We start from the raw sequence: 15,374 nt of genomic DNA, 5'->3' as shown, positions 1-15,374 counted from the left end.
TTAGTGTATAGGAATGCAAGAGATTTCTGTGCATTAATTTTGTATCTTGCTACTTTACCAGATTCATTGATTAGCTCTAGTAGTTTTCTGGTAGCATCTTTAGGATTCTCTACATATAATATCATGTCATCTGCAAACAGTGACAGCTTTACGTCTTCTTTTCCAATTTGGATTCATTTTATTTCCTTTTCTTCTCTGATTGCTGTGGCTAAAACTTCCAAAACTATGTTGAATAATAGTGGTGAGAGTGGGCATTCTTGTCTTGTTCCTGATTTTAGAGGAAATGGTTTCAGTTTTTCACCATTGAGAATGATGTTTGCTGTGGGTTTGTCATATATGGCATTTATTATGTTGAGCTAAGTTCCCTCTATGTCTACTTTCTGGAGAGTTTTTATCATAATTGGGTGTTGAATTTTGTCAAAAGGTTTTACTGCATCTATTGAGATTATCATATGGTCTTTATCCTTCAATTTGTTAATATGGTGTATCACATTGATAGATTTGCATATATTGAAGAATCCTTGCATGCCTGGAATAAACCCAGCTTGATCATGGTATATGATCCTTTTAATGTGCTGTTGGATTCTGTTTGATAGTATTTTGTTGAGGATTTTTGCATCTATGTTCATCAGTGATATTGGCCTGTAGTTTTCGTTCTTTGTGACATCTTTGTCTGGTTTTGGTATCAGGGTAATGGTGGCCTTGCAGAATGAGTTGGGGAGTGTTCCTTCCTCTGCTATATTTTGGAAGAGTTTGAGAAGGATAGGTGTTAGCTCTTCTCTGAGTGTTTGATAGAGTTCGTCTGTGAAGCCATCTGGTCCTGGGCTTTTCTTTGTTGGACGATTTTTAATCACAGTCTCAATTTCAGTGCTTGTGATTGGTCTGTTTATATTTTCTATTTCTTCCTGGTTCAGTCTCGGAAGGTTGTACTTTTCTAAGAATGTGTCCATTTCGTCCAAGTTGTCCATTTTATTGGCATATAGTTGCTTGTAGTAATCTCTCATGATCCTTTATATTTCTGCAGTGTCAGTTGTTACCTCTCCTTTTTCATTTCTAATTCTATTGATTTGAGTCTTCTCCCTTTTTTTCTTAATGAGTCTGGCTAATGGTTTATCAATTTTGTTTATCTTCTCAAAGAACCAGCTTTTAGTTTTATTGATCTTTGCTATCATTTCCTTCATTTCTTTTTCATTTATTTCTGATCTGATCTTTATGATTTCTTTCCTTCTGCTAACTTTGGGAATTTTTTGTTCTTTCTCTAATTGCTTTAGGTGTAAGTTTAGGTTGTTTATTTGAGGTGTTTTTGTTTCTTGAGGTAGGATTGTATTGCTATAAACTTCCCTCTTAGAACTGCTTTTGCTGCATCCTATAGGTTTTGGGTCATTGTCATTTGTTTCTAGGTATTTTTTGATTTCTTACCTTTTCTTTTTACGTGTTTTTTTACAGGCAGCCAAATCCCTTTGTGACAAGCCATGCCCTATTTAAAGCATATATTTGCCACCAGCTCCCATCTTCTTTAAAGATAGTAGTATCTTTTAATTGCACGCCTAGAATGCCTTGGGATCATGCATCCAACCACAGCAATGTCTTAGATATTCTAATATTACATATTTGGGGCAAATAACCCCCCACTGCCCACTGCCAGGAACATCATAATGGATTCTTCTGCTTTTTGTTACATTTCTGAATCTCTGCTGTGGGTTTAGAATATTGTTTTACCATTTTATTATATGTCTTGATAGTTAAATTAAATTCACTTATAAGATGGTGCACCTTTCCTCATCCCCATCCCCATAATAACCACCAAAGTAACATACGCATTATTTTACTGCTTTTAGGTAATGGCATATCTTGAGAGCAGCTCTTTTTCAACCATCCGTCAGCACTAGCTCTTGCCAATTAAATAACTACTTCTTTGCAAGGCTAGACATTGGGTAGTGTGGTAAGAAATTACATAACCCAGATAATAAAAGAAATGCAGAATAAGCCGTTTAGCAAAATGGCAGGTAATCTTCTATGTGAATTAAACTATGAGCACTCACTAAGGCTGTCTTTGGGCAGTTGACACAGAACAGAGTGAAGCACAGCACTGGTATAATGGCTCAAAGAAGTCTGTGCATTATTTTTATTAGAAACATGCAGTAGTCTGTACACAGAGAATTTCCAATACTCACCACCATTACCTTGCTTTTGTGATCTCACACGGAATATAATCTGACCTGTACCTGGGCTTTGAAAACTACTAGTCCATTACTGGAAAGTAAATGATAGACATTAGTGAAGCAAGAACATAGCCTTGTGTTCTGCCATTAACAACAGTAAATTGATTTTGATAGTTTTCTTGCATATATAGCTAGTTTCATAATTCCCTGATGGGATGAGCAAATGTTTATAGATGTCACTGAATCACTGGTTTTTAACCGAACTTCCTTCTACATCTTGGCTTTAAAAAATAATAAATGTAAGTCTATAAACATAGCGTACACCCCTTATCTTGCTACTTCTCTACCTGAATTAGTTATCAGAACAATTATGAGTGATAATATGGTGGCTATCACAGAATGTACAGTAACTTTTGACAAATCTTTGAAATATTATGGAATATATTTCTTTTTTCTTTCTTGGCCAATTTAGGTCCAGCAACTGTGTGATTTCTGAGCCTTAACCTTTTCATATTTCAGCTGGCATAAGTCAGCATCCAGAGCTTTTTGAGAAAGTATTTACCGTTTTGAAATCACAAGCCTACTGGACAATTTGTTGCTCTTGCCAGCCAGTTCTGCAGCACTTACACTGGACCATTCCTGGTGTGCCTCACGTTTAGAAGGCAGTCTGCCCTCATCCCTTATGACCCACGTCCTCATCAGTCTTCAACCCATGAAGCTTTACTCCCAGTCCCAGTCTCTACCAATATCCTCTTATTCTGAACTTACACACTTTCAGACATTTCTCTAGATATAGTATTTATGGTTTCCCTGACTTGATGTTTTTCAAACTGTGGATCACAGATCACATGCTTCAAAGTGACCTACCTGAGTGCTTATCAAAAATACAACTTTTCTGGGACCCACCCACGAGCCATTGAATAAGATTCTCTGTGATGAAGTTCAGGAATTTGCATTTTCACAAGTTTGCCAGGTGATTTTGGTGTACACCAGCATTGGGCAGCATAACTCAGCTAGTTGCAAATTCCTTTAGGGCTGCAAACCTTAGGATTCTTACACTGTAGAGCAGAAGTTGCAAACAAGTGGTCTACAGATATCTTGGCCAGACAGTTGGACCTTTTATTTTGGAGGGTGTTAACATTTATCTTTATAATTTATTATCAGAAGATTTTTTCTGGAAACCGTCAGTTTCTGGCTTCTCTAAAGTAATTGAAAGAGCTAATAACAAGATGCTTTTGTTCTTATGTGGCCGCTGTACCTGTCAGACAAACGGACACATGCTCTCCCCTGGTTCCTGCCTACCTCACGCCCAGCAGGCACCTGCTCTCTCCTCAGCCTGGTGCCAGAAAGCCTGTCGGTTTGCCACCCCTACCACATGGTGTAAATAGCTTTCATCATCGGAAAAATAATTTTCTAACTTGCTGGCCTTGATCTTTTAGATCTTTGTTCTACCCATCATTGGCTCTGTGGGTCTCAGAGTGTTAGTTGAACACTTTCCCTATTTGAATTGTGATTTATTTATTTATTTATTTTTGCATAAGGGCTAAAAAGGAGCCATACTTATCCCTCGCTAGTTAATTTCCAAACTCCGCCTGCATTTTGCACGCAAGCTCATGCCATGCCCTTTGCTTTCTGAGAAGATGAAGTGGGTGCCTTCTTAGATTGCTCCATTAACTTCCCACTGACTTCTCAAGAGTTTCTCAGCATTGCTTCTTCACCTCTTTTTCCATAAGAACAGCCTTTAGAATGTTTTAATCATTAATGTGATTATAGGTGTAATCATTTTTCTAACTCTAGCTTTTATTAAAATTCAGTTTTGAATGTTCTTGATAATGTAGTCTTTCTACCTAATCAGTAATCAGTGCTTCTCAACTGCTATTCATCAAACATCTATAGCATCTCCCAAGCACAAATATGTACATAAGATAATGAAAACTAGTGGTAGTTTCCATTTTTTTAAATGTTATATGAAGCAGACCGTGTCAAAACAGTTTTTTAAACTTTTCATGGAAAATGTTAGGGAAAATTCTCTGCACAAAGTAGAGAGAATAGTAGTATAATGAACTGATGGCTAATCTTCTTTCATCTTCACCACCCTGCTAATTCCTCCACCCCAAGATTATTTAAGTCAAGTCCAATAATAGAAATATTTTTAAATGTCATGTAATAATTGCTTAAAATGATCAAATATCTAGTAATTTTGCTATTTGCCCTCTTGTCTCATAATTTTGCTATCAGTTTGGTCTCTTAAGTCTCTTTTAATTTGTAAGTTCTGCTCCTCTCTCCCTGCCCCTCTTCTCACTCCTCTTTCCTCCTTTCTCAATTTATTTGTTGAAGAAGCGTGTAGTTCCCGCAGAGCACTCCTCAGGGTACCCAATCTTGGTCTCTGTATACCGTTTGCCACTATAAGAAATCAGGATTCCTTATAGAAGTGGCTGATTCCAAGTCTGGATTAGGAAAAGTACAAGATTATCCAGGAGCATCTGGTGATAACCAGAAAGAAGGGAAACTATTAAAGGCCACAGAGTTTGTATTAACAGGACTCAGGAGCCAAACTGAAGAGTCTTCTGCTGGTTAAAGATGGGATAACTAGAGGATAAATAAGCAAAATAACAGTAAGGGATTGAAGCATCAAATAAGGTTAAGTCCATGCATTCATAGTAATGGTCTCAATGCATCAGAAATCCTAGCCTTTGGAGGATGCTGGGGAACCAAGGCATTATTTTGAAAACTGATTAATAAAGACGGAAAAAATTAATTACCCTGTCTTTCCTCTATGAACTATATCTCAGGGTAACCAAACAGCTGATGAAGTGAGTTATTCTTAGACTAAGGAAGGTGTAATAGAATTAGAATATCATTATTATTTTGTAACCCCTAATGAAATATCTAGGCAGTGATCATGAAGGGCTAACATCAGGAGAGACGTCTGACATTTGGAGGTTACATCACCCCCTGAAGTGTTCTTGCAAAGAAAATGAAGACCCTTTGATTGGCTTTTAAAGATATTAGTGCTTTAGTTATAGATGTCTTAGTACCATCTTTTTTTCTCTGACCTAGGAGAAAAGTAAAATGTAAGGATTATGAGGAAAATGTAAATTGGATTTTTATTAGTGAGGCAAGAACTCTCAAATAGACAACAAAAACTTTAAAATAATCAAGTTAAAGTGCATAGCTAAAGGAACATGTGGCTGCAGGGAATATTTAAGGCAGAACCGAATTGAAACCTTCCTAGTGAAAGTCAAGGCCTCTTAATTAGACAACACAAACAATTTAAAACTTAAAATGATCATTCTTGCTAAGGTTCATAAGTAAAGAAAAGGTGGCTGCAGGTGATGTTTAAGACATGACTTTGTCAAGGCTGCTTGTGGCTCAAACAATTAAGTCACTTAAACTCTCGGCTTCTGTTTCCTCATCTGTAAAATGGGAGCAATAACATCTACCTCATAGTATTGTATAGAGATTAAATGAGGTAATGCAGTAAAGCACAGGTAAGTGCTCAGCAAGTGTTATCTGCAATAAAATTTACTAATATTATCCTTATTAATGCCACTACTCTCATCGTTGTTCTGTACTTTCAGAAAATAGAGCCACAAAGAAGCACATAACCCAGAAATGCCTTGGAATCTAGTGTAATGAGCAAGGCAAAGTAAGCTTACAAAACAGTGTTTATTTAAATAGGCATTGACAGTTTCACATCAGTCTGCTCAGTAATGTCTATGTAGCTCTTTTCTTTAAATCTTCCAGCCTGAAAGTATTTTTAAATCTACTATATTTATGCTATTATTTTATTAAAAGTACATTTTTCGTAGAAATCCCTCAATCAAGCAATTAAATCATGAGCACTTATCTACATAGTGGCTGCTGATTCTTGGGGAATGAACTGTCTGTGAGCCTCCCCTTCCCAGAGAAGTACATACCAAGTGTCTACCAGTAGATGTAATGCACAAGAACAAAGCATCAGAAGCAGGCCAGGCCTAGGTCCAGAACGCTAAATGTCACAGTTGTGAGTCTGCTTTATAATTTTATAACAGTCTAACTCCAGATGTTTACTAGAAAAATGTCTAATTAAAAATTACTATAAGAGAATGGACTTGAGGACACGGGGAAAGGGAAGGGTGAGCTGGGACGAAGTGAGAGAGTATCATTGACATACATACACTTCCAAATGTAAAATAGATAGCTAGTGGGAAGCAGCTGCATTGCACGGTGCTTTGTGACCACCTAGAGGGGTGGGATAGGGAGGGTGGGAGGGAGACGCAAGAGGGAGGGGATATGGGGATGTATATGTACATATAGCCGGTTCACTCTGTTATACAGCAGCAACTAACACAACATTGTAAAGCAATTGTACTCCAACAAAGATGTTTAAAAAAATTTTTAAATGCAGCCTGTGTTATTAAGCTATGTTACTGAATAAAATTACTCCATAATTTTTCACAAAGAAAAAGAAAATTGCTATAGACTCTTCCAGTTACAAAGCTGATTTTCTTCTTCACCCCCTAAACCATAGCAGAGGGTTAAAACTACTTAGGTGCATCCTCTTTTCTTCTTGCATCCTGAGAACACAAACACAGACTCTCATCATCATCATTGTTATCATTGTCATTAGATGCCTCTGTTAGTAAAAATATGAAAATAAATTTAAATGAATGCACATTGAGTCTGTAATGTAGTGATGGAAAAAATATTTTTATGTTGTGAAGGTGAGGTACCAATATATTGTGATTTTCTGCATTGTCCTTTTTTTTTTTTTTTAAACTCCACTGTGGTGAAGTAACTTTAAACCTTGAATTTAAAGCCTTGTTGGGTTTTTATTTAAGAATGTTGCTTAAAATGCTTTATTCCAGTAGTGATCAGCTTTTGAACTGAGTCTTCCTGAAGCAGGTTAGAAAAGTCTAGGGTGAATAAACCCTTGTTTAAAGCCATTTTAGCTGCAACAGTGTTTATCGTATACAGATGTCAAGTCTGATGGACAGGAGCAGGGCTAGGTGTCACTAACAGAATAAAGGTAAGGAAACGAAGAGACCAGCTTTGGCAAAGGGATAAAAAAGACTCAGTCACTTCAGTCAATGTATCACCTGTCTTACCACCTCTCCCAGGCTTCCCCAGTTAAGGGGACTCAGCAAGAGAAACGAAAGCAGGAGATGTCAGAGTAATGGCAGATCTTCCTCCAAGACAAGGAGCTAGAAAAGAAAGTGAAGACCTTAAGCAGGGTAATAAAGTATTTCAAAAGTAGAGGAAGGGACATATGATGATAAAAAGGACAGTCCTGGGAGAAATTTAGACCCCAGATATGATTTCAAGGCAAGTTAAAAACAAGCAAATGCAAGAATTTTTAATTTAAAAGTTAAATCATGTATTGATTAAATTAATTTGTGAATAATTACATATTGATATTTATGAAAAAGATCTCAAATTGTCTTAAAGCTGAGTATTTAATACTTTGAATTTTATGTACAGTTTCACTTTCCTCTTACTTTTCCTTCTTTGTAACATATACTCTTCTGTAGTAACACTGGTTTAGTTGTTTTACTGAAAAACTCTATTTTTGAAGACTAAGGTCATTAAAGAGAAAAGGATTTTCATCTCTTTATATGTTATCCACACTCCCAGGGACCCTGACTATTTAGAGCATGAATCTATAACCAGGGCACAACTGCTCTACAAAATGTCCTAATTAGCAGCAAAATGACTAAGGAAATAAATAACACGTTATGTTTTTAAATGTCAACCTACAAAGTGACTAAAATCACATGGTATCTAAATAGATAAAAGCGCAGAGAGATCATATATAGGCAGCGTTCAGCGAGGCCAAATGTGTCAGCCACGATGGCAGGTGAGCTTCATCTTCAGCGTTGTCCTGCTGTGCATCTTTAGAATTCTTTGGTGCATGCATTGGACCTGCCGCATTATCCGAGCTCTTGAGCATAGGGGGAACAGCATTCACCCTCCACAGAACACTTCAGAGTAGATCAGAGCATGTCTCTCTGAAGTTTACCAACAATCCAGTTTCCCCTCTTTGAATGGGTGTGGCTTAACATCATTGTGGATCTGCTACATTTAACTTATTGTTGTCTGTGACTTAACGTTGTGTTAATATGCTCATTCCCTCCAGGGGTCATTCTCTACATTCTACTGGTTGGATATCCACCCTTCTGGGATGAAGACCAGCACAGACTCTATCAGCAGATCAAGGCTGGAGCTTATGATGTATGTAATAAATGTTCATCCAGCTTTAGACGAGGGTTTTTTGTTTATTGACCAAGAACCAGATTTTTTTCATTGCTATTTTAACCATAATTTTCAATAATGTCCCTTATTATTTTCCTCTCTCTTAGGGGAAGGGGGATAAAGAATAAGAAATACAGCATCTATATCCAGTTTCTATTTCCTTTTAGCTCAATATCTCCTAAGATTGAAAGGAAAACAGTTTGAAGTCTCTAAGGAAGGACCTTGCTTGTCCAAGCATTTGGATCTTAGTGCATTTTAAAACATATAAAAATTAAAAGATTTTTGCTTTAGAAATGGTTACTACCTGTTTAGCTGAACGATATTTTCAAATGCTTATCACATAATTATATACCAACAATACTTTGCAGTGATCCATGTATCAGATAGAACATTGTTCCATTCTGTCAGTTTTTTTTTTTTTTTCATTCTGTCAGTTTTGACTGTTTGTTTTGTTTACCCAGTGGCTTCTCTGAGAGCCTTGATATGAAGAATGGGTTTCACAATTGAAAAATATTTGAAAATCACAATTCCAATACATTTCATTTACAATTAGAATATTTGAAAGTAGGCGTATGAATTAAGTTCTGTATCTGAAGAGCAAGACCCTATCTACTTTGTCTTTAGGGCTTAACTTTGTGCTCTTTGGTATAATTTTCTCTCCTTTGATAAATATGTCTGTAAATGATTTACCACCTCCTCTGGTTTTACCTCACACGGTCCTCTGGAAGTCAGAATGCAAGGTCTGGACATGCTCTTCCTGTGTTATTAAGTGGGCTAAGTGGTAGGCAATATTGGGTCCACCTTCTGTGTACAAGTTAAAAGCTCAATGTGGCTGTGAGAAAAGTTATGAGAAGTCTGTATTATATTGTATCAGGTCTCATGACCTCCCCAATGCATTTCTGACTAAACGTAACATTCAGATGGATGTGTGTATCACAGGTATTTGAAATCTTTAATTTTGAAGCATTCCATTTTAGCCAGACTAATGATAATTAAACCAGATTATAATTTACCTGGCCAAGCTAGCACATTCACCATCTTTACAGACTAGAACTAAGCACCTCTCTGGGAAGACACAGCTCTGCAATGCACTGCTTGGTGAATGTGAAGGAATGACTTTGTGAAAGTTAGAAAAATAAGAAAAGGGCCCACCTTTATCTAGGTTGAACCCAGCCCCTCATTTTCTATCAGAAGATCTGCACATCATAAAGAAGCAGGGTTGAGTGTTTCTTCAGTAGTTCCTGATTAGCAATTTTTACAACTGCCCAAAATAAACTTCTGGAATTAAAGTTAAACTGGCAAAAATTTGCAAGTATTAAAGAGTCAATATCATTTTTCTTATGTTTCCTTTTGCCAATGGATCACAAACTGCCTATTTTATGACTACTAAAAGTGCACTAACTTAAGTCCATTAAGGCACAGTGACAATGCCTTTTTTCTCAAGATTGTCTATAAAAATTCATGAATTGAGAAAAGAACCTGATATTTTGTTTATTTAGAAACTAATGCGATATACATTTTTCTTAACCTATCAAGAATATTATTTCTACTAAATATGCTTATTAAGTGAAAGTGAGGTTACATAATTATCAACAAAAATTTATACACAGAAATTTAGAATAAATCTCTTTATCGTATTATTACTATACAAACGGATTACTAATAGAAGTTATGAGAGTAAATTTCATGAACTTTCTTTTGGTGAAATTTATCATTTTTGAAGTGTTAAAATGAAATCCTGCTGAGGCTCAAATTTGTAGTCTCAGATTTCTTCTCACTGCTGCACTCCAAATAGCGACAATATATAGGTCAGTTTGGGAACAGGAATTGAAGCTGTTTTATTATCTCTGCTATTACTCTTGATGAGTTGTGGAAGGGCGTAACACATTATTTTGAACCTTGGCATAGTAGCATGATGATGTGACAATGTCGCAGCTTTATTGACTTCTGCAAAATTGCATAAATAATTACGCGAAAGGCTGCATAAAATTGAATTTTCATATCAAAGCAAATACGCTTTGAGAGGACTAGAAGACTGAGTTTATTTTTCCAAATTTAAGAATGTATCGGTAGTTATGGCAATTTAGTGTACATGTTTGTCCCTTATCAATTACACTCAATATCTTAATATATAGATATATACATAGAGGGGGGATATATATATCTACATCAGTTTGTCTATATGTAGATACAATTTAACTTATACAAGAAATTCACTGCTTAAGGAAATTATTAGTATATTTGGCTCTTCTCTGTTCCACTGAGTGTATCTATTTTTTAAACCCTTTATAAACATATTTTTAAAGTTTCCATCACCGGAGTGGGACACAGTGACTCCTGAAGCCAAAGACCTCATCAATAAAATGCTTACTATCAACCCTGCCAAGCGTATCACAGCCTCGGAGGCACTGAAACACCCATGGATCTGTGTAAGTGACAGTTCTCCGAAGATCTCAGGAGAGCAAATGAAAAATACATTCTCCTTTAAAATTTGTCTTACAAATAGTCTTGGCAAAATTCATTATTAGGAAACTCTTGCAGTTGAGTGCTTGTAAGTCTGTCAGATGGATGCAGGCACCATTGATAAAAATTTGATGAAGTTAAGGAATGAATATCTTTTAAACATCCTCAATTAAGTTTATTTTTCTCCTCTTCCAGCAACGTTCTACTGTTGCTTCCATGATGCACAGACAGGAGACTGTTGACTGCTTGAAGAAATTCAATGCCAGAAGAAAACTGAAGGTAAGAACGTTTCCACTTTTGTGAGGAGGGAGATTTGGCAGCGTGAGCAGTGAGATTCTGTGTGAAGAACGGAGCAAAGGCTTTTAAATGTGTAAGCCTCAGTACTCTTCTTTTGGGTCTTTGGGAAATGGAATCTACACTGGAATTACAGCTACGATGAAGAGCTAGGATCACTGGCCATGCGTGCCATGGTCCCTCCCTTCAGTGGAAAACAGCTGTGCAGGTTAATAACTGGAATCTGGCCGCACCCACAAGGGTGGTCCCAGCATTATGAGAAACATAGGCCTGCTACTCTCAGGAAACCAAAAACAAAAACAGACAAAAATGCCCTGACTGAAAGTAAGGCTAGGAGAAGACTTATTGTCAAACACTGCTTCTTTGTTAGGCCAGTGATTTGCAAAGGCAGCATTAATTTCGTGTTCTTATCGCCCTGACAGGGTGCCATCTTGACCACTATGCTGGCTACGAGGAACTTTTCAGGTACACGCGTTAAGAACTCTGCTCTTGATCCCCTCCTCTCCTCTCTGGTATCTCTTTTGGAATTTAATTTTAAATTCTTTAATAATTAGAAAAACACTGTTGTTCGGGGATGGCAAATGTATGCCATGGATTCCTTCCACGCCTGTGGCTGCCATGAGGCTCTTACCTGGGTGCTGTCTCGCAGAGGCGTCAGGCCCGTGACTACACTCTCCACGAGGGCACCCAGGCAGCCCCACCTCTAGTCAGCACTGGAGCAGGACACGCAACCCCTCTGTCACCCCTGCTGGGGTGCACACAGTTTGGAACTACGTCCTCCCCCCAGCTGGAAGCTCAGCATTTTGAACGTAGAATTAATTGATATCTCATAAAGTAATAACTATGAATAGTTTCTTGTTTTTGTCTCATTCTCTCAGGGAATCCCAGTAAGCAAGATTTTTAGAAGAAGGCCATTATTGAGGAACCCAATTCTCTTAGGCCTAAGTTCTTTTGAAAGTACAGTTCTGTAGTATCTTGGCCTGCTATAAGAATGATTACAACTTTCAAAGGTATCTAAACTCAAGAATTTACAGAGAACCTACCCCACAGTAATAAACGTTCCTTGAAATGATTTCTTGGTAAAAATAAGTTTGTTTAAATAATGGGCTGAAAAAAGCTAAACTATTTCTTTATTGTAGAAGTGACTTGCCAAAGTCAACATAAAGTATATACCTTTTCCAGAAACTGAGTTTTGGAACTCCTTTTTTTGATAGGTTACCTCAAAGGATCAGGTTTCCAAAACTAAAATTTTGGTAAAAGCTCATCAGTCTCATGTATGGAGAGGGACTGAAGCAGCAAGACTGTTGCATTGGTAAAGCTTACTGTTTGGCTGTTTAAACTTGGAACAATTGTCAGACGATTATACCAAAAATACTACCTTTTTACTTTGCTTACTGTTTATATAAGAGTGATCTGCAGCATCAAGTTGTCCAGCTATGTCTTCAGTAATTTATTCCTGCTACATACTTCACTTCTGGGTATTGTAGTGATGTCAGGTGATGATCCATATCATTATCATGTTTTCCAAATTTCTCAACCAATTTCTAGTTACTGTTTACCATTTTATTAAATGGTCACCTTTTGTCTCCCATTGTATATAATGTGAGTTCATAGGAGGCTTTCCAAAGGCTTCCACTGACCTGTTAAACAGCAACAATGATAATACAATGAGTAACACTACAGACTGAGGGACTGTGTTAGTCAATTGTATGTATTTTGTCCAATTTGTTTGGTGTAGTAAAATCTTGTTACTGCCTTTGTCAAGTTACCTGTTTTATGAACAGTTGATTAATATAGTTGACATTTATATGGGTGAGTTCAGTATCTCATTAAATATTAACTGATATATGCTATATTCAAATAAGTTAATATTCACTGTGGCCCAGTCATTAGTGAATCACTAAAAAGTAGGATGATTTATATGGTATGTATTGTTAATGACAAACTAACTTGAAAAAATCTCCAGAATTAAGATTGTACATTTTGTTGAAGTCTCACGCGTAAATTGGGCCTTTAGTAATATATGTACCCATGTATAGAAGCTTTTTACCTCACATTTTCCTTGTCATCATCGTGTAAACTAAAAACTCACGACTAATATGTGGATTTGATATTGTTTCTGAATGTCTTAGCATGAAAAGCAAACTTTTTTTTATCCGTCATTTCAAAAACCAACTGATATAACATTAGACGCAGTTACATCTTATAGTTGATATTGCATTTTAGTTTTGAGTATTCATTCTGTTTCATTGCCAGACATGCTCTTTAAAGTAACTTGTCCATGAGTATATGGTTATAAAGTTGTTTTTATTTTTTCTTTTCTCCCGTTATGTGGAATGTATTTCTTGTGAGGTAAGGTGAATAGTAAGCAAAAGGGACATTTCTGCATCTCCCAGGCCAAATCCCTGCTTACCCTGAATCATTGTCTTCTCTTCGCTTGCTATTGCAATTCCAATTATTCTGAGTTTGCTTTCTAACCTATTAACTGCCACAGGATTTACTTAATATTGCTTCTTAGCTCCAGGTACACAGTATTATAGCTAAGGCTACTATTTCTTACAGCCTTATTAATAATAAATTAATAGCTTTGTTGCTAAAGACTAAATAAAATTAACATTTTTGTATCTTTTAAATAAATTTAAAATTTATCAAAGTGCTATCAAAATAATGGCCCAAATCAAACAGATGTCAGGAAATTACATGTTCATGCAGTTCTATTATAGCTAGGTATTTCCATTTCAGATACCAAATTCTATTCTGATGTACTTAAATAACTATATATATATAATTAACATTAAATGGAAGCATAAGTGTGTACTTTGTCCTACATGTTTGTGGATGTTCTACACTTGATCTACTAATTGTCGTTGACAGTTACATAATCTGTTCACCGTGTATGTACCCATTCATAAGTATATTTTTCACTTCACTTTTTAATATACTCAAGGAGTTCAGTAACAGAAGGAATGCTAAAAGCTCCCTCCAAAAAAGTAAAGTTTCATGTAAGACCATGTACTTTAGGAGTTCTCTGCTTTAGTTGAAGATTTCATTTTGTTTTCTATCTCGCCTCAAATTTTATGATTTTTAATTTTTCAGTGTAAAAGGCTTTTGTCTATGACCTTTGTATTCTGATTTTGAAGTATAAGAAAATACATAATACCTTTTTTTAAAGGTCATATGCTAAGCATTTAAAAAATTTGCTCTAGGTCAATAATATACCATTTCATTTTAAGTATAGTTATTAATATTTTTGTAAAAATGAAATTATCTGATTTCAAATATATATTTATTAAAAAGAATGTTATTTAGCCAGAGAAAATTGTCACAAATGAGTTTTAAACCTCTAGGAAGAGGGACTTAAGTGGCAGAACTGATACTTTTGGTGTGAATGAACATGTAATACAATCTGTGAGCTGATGTCTAAAGACTTGAAATCAACTTTCTGGATTACAAAAGCATAGTCCAGTTAAAGTTCCAGTATCCTTTTCACAGCCAACAGTGAAATAAAGTCCAATAATATAAGTGGCAAAGTGTCCAATTATATTCAATGAACTAAATAAGAATTTAGTTCTAAATTTGATGTGGCAAGACCAAGAAAAGTGATACTGTATTTCAATGTCCTGTAAGCTCGCGCTCATCAATGTGACCTTGATAACTTGGCATATGTTGGCCATAAATCAGTAAAGGTGGTAGAAGGAAACAATAACCTGTTTTGTTGCCTGGCTATCGGTTTCTATGGATAACTCACTAAACTGATTTTACTCTCGTTTTGCAGCAGCCAAGAGTTTGTTGAAGAAACCAGATGGAGTAAAGGTAAGTTAAACAGGTGCTCCTAAACTCATTTCTGACTTTCAGATGCTGGATTATTTTTAAATGTTAAATATAAGTTCTAAGTCATTGCAGCTTATACTTTTTGTAGTTCCTGATAAAGGATGCAGGTTGAAATATAAAATAATTTAATGTACAGGAATGACTAATATTTATACCAAGAAAAGCTGCATTTTTTCTACTTATTATATATTAAATAATCATGACAAAATAAGACTTTATGTGGAGTTACCATAGAAACTGAACGTCTAAATCCTCTCTGTTTTACTACATCCTCAAACTGTCATGGTGACCTGAAAATCCCTGAAAACCAAATGCTTTTCCAAATAGTTATGCTATGTTCTTGAAGGCTGCTGAAATTTATAGCCCATGGGGGGGAAAAATCAAATCATT

At 36.0% G+C, this 15,374-nt stretch overlaps 1 protein-coding gene across 11 annotated transcripts in view; it reads left to right on the top strand.

The window, feature by feature from the left end:
* Window positions 1-15,374, top strand: part of CAMK2D (calcium/calmodulin dependent protein kinase II delta) — a 292,904-nt gene that overhangs the window by 234,272 nt on the left and 43,258 nt on the right. For 7 of the 11 annotated variants that reach the window (XM_027103580.1, XM_027103582.1, XM_027103575.1 and 4 more), the window contains 5 exons: window positions 8,281-8,375; window positions 10,703-10,825; window positions 11,055-11,138; window positions 11,576-11,618; window positions 14,929-14,966. In XM_027103580.1, coding sequence (XP_026959381.1) covers window positions 8,281-8,375; window positions 10,703-10,825; window positions 11,055-11,138; window positions 11,576-11,618; window positions 14,929-14,966 — 383 coding nt within the window. The remainder of the gene's footprint in view (window positions 1-8,280; window positions 8,376-10,702; window positions 10,826-11,054; window positions 11,139-11,575; window positions 11,619-14,928; window positions 14,967-15,374) is intronic. The other 4 variants (XM_027103579.1, XM_027103576.1, XM_027103586.1 and 1 more) reach the window with 2 other exon arrangements.

This window comes from Aethalodelphis obliquidens, unplaced genomic scaffold, assembly GCF_003676395.1.
Source record: "Aethalodelphis obliquidens isolate GAN/ISIS:26980383/991018 unplaced genomic scaffold, ASM367639v1 scaffold6, whole genome shotgun sequence".
NCBI classification, from domain to species: Eukaryota; Metazoa; Chordata; class Mammalia; order Artiodactyla; family Delphinidae; genus Aethalodelphis; species Aethalodelphis obliquidens.
The sequence above is the reverse complement of the archived record's forward strand: the minus strand, read 5'-3'. Positions and strand labels throughout refer to the sequence as shown.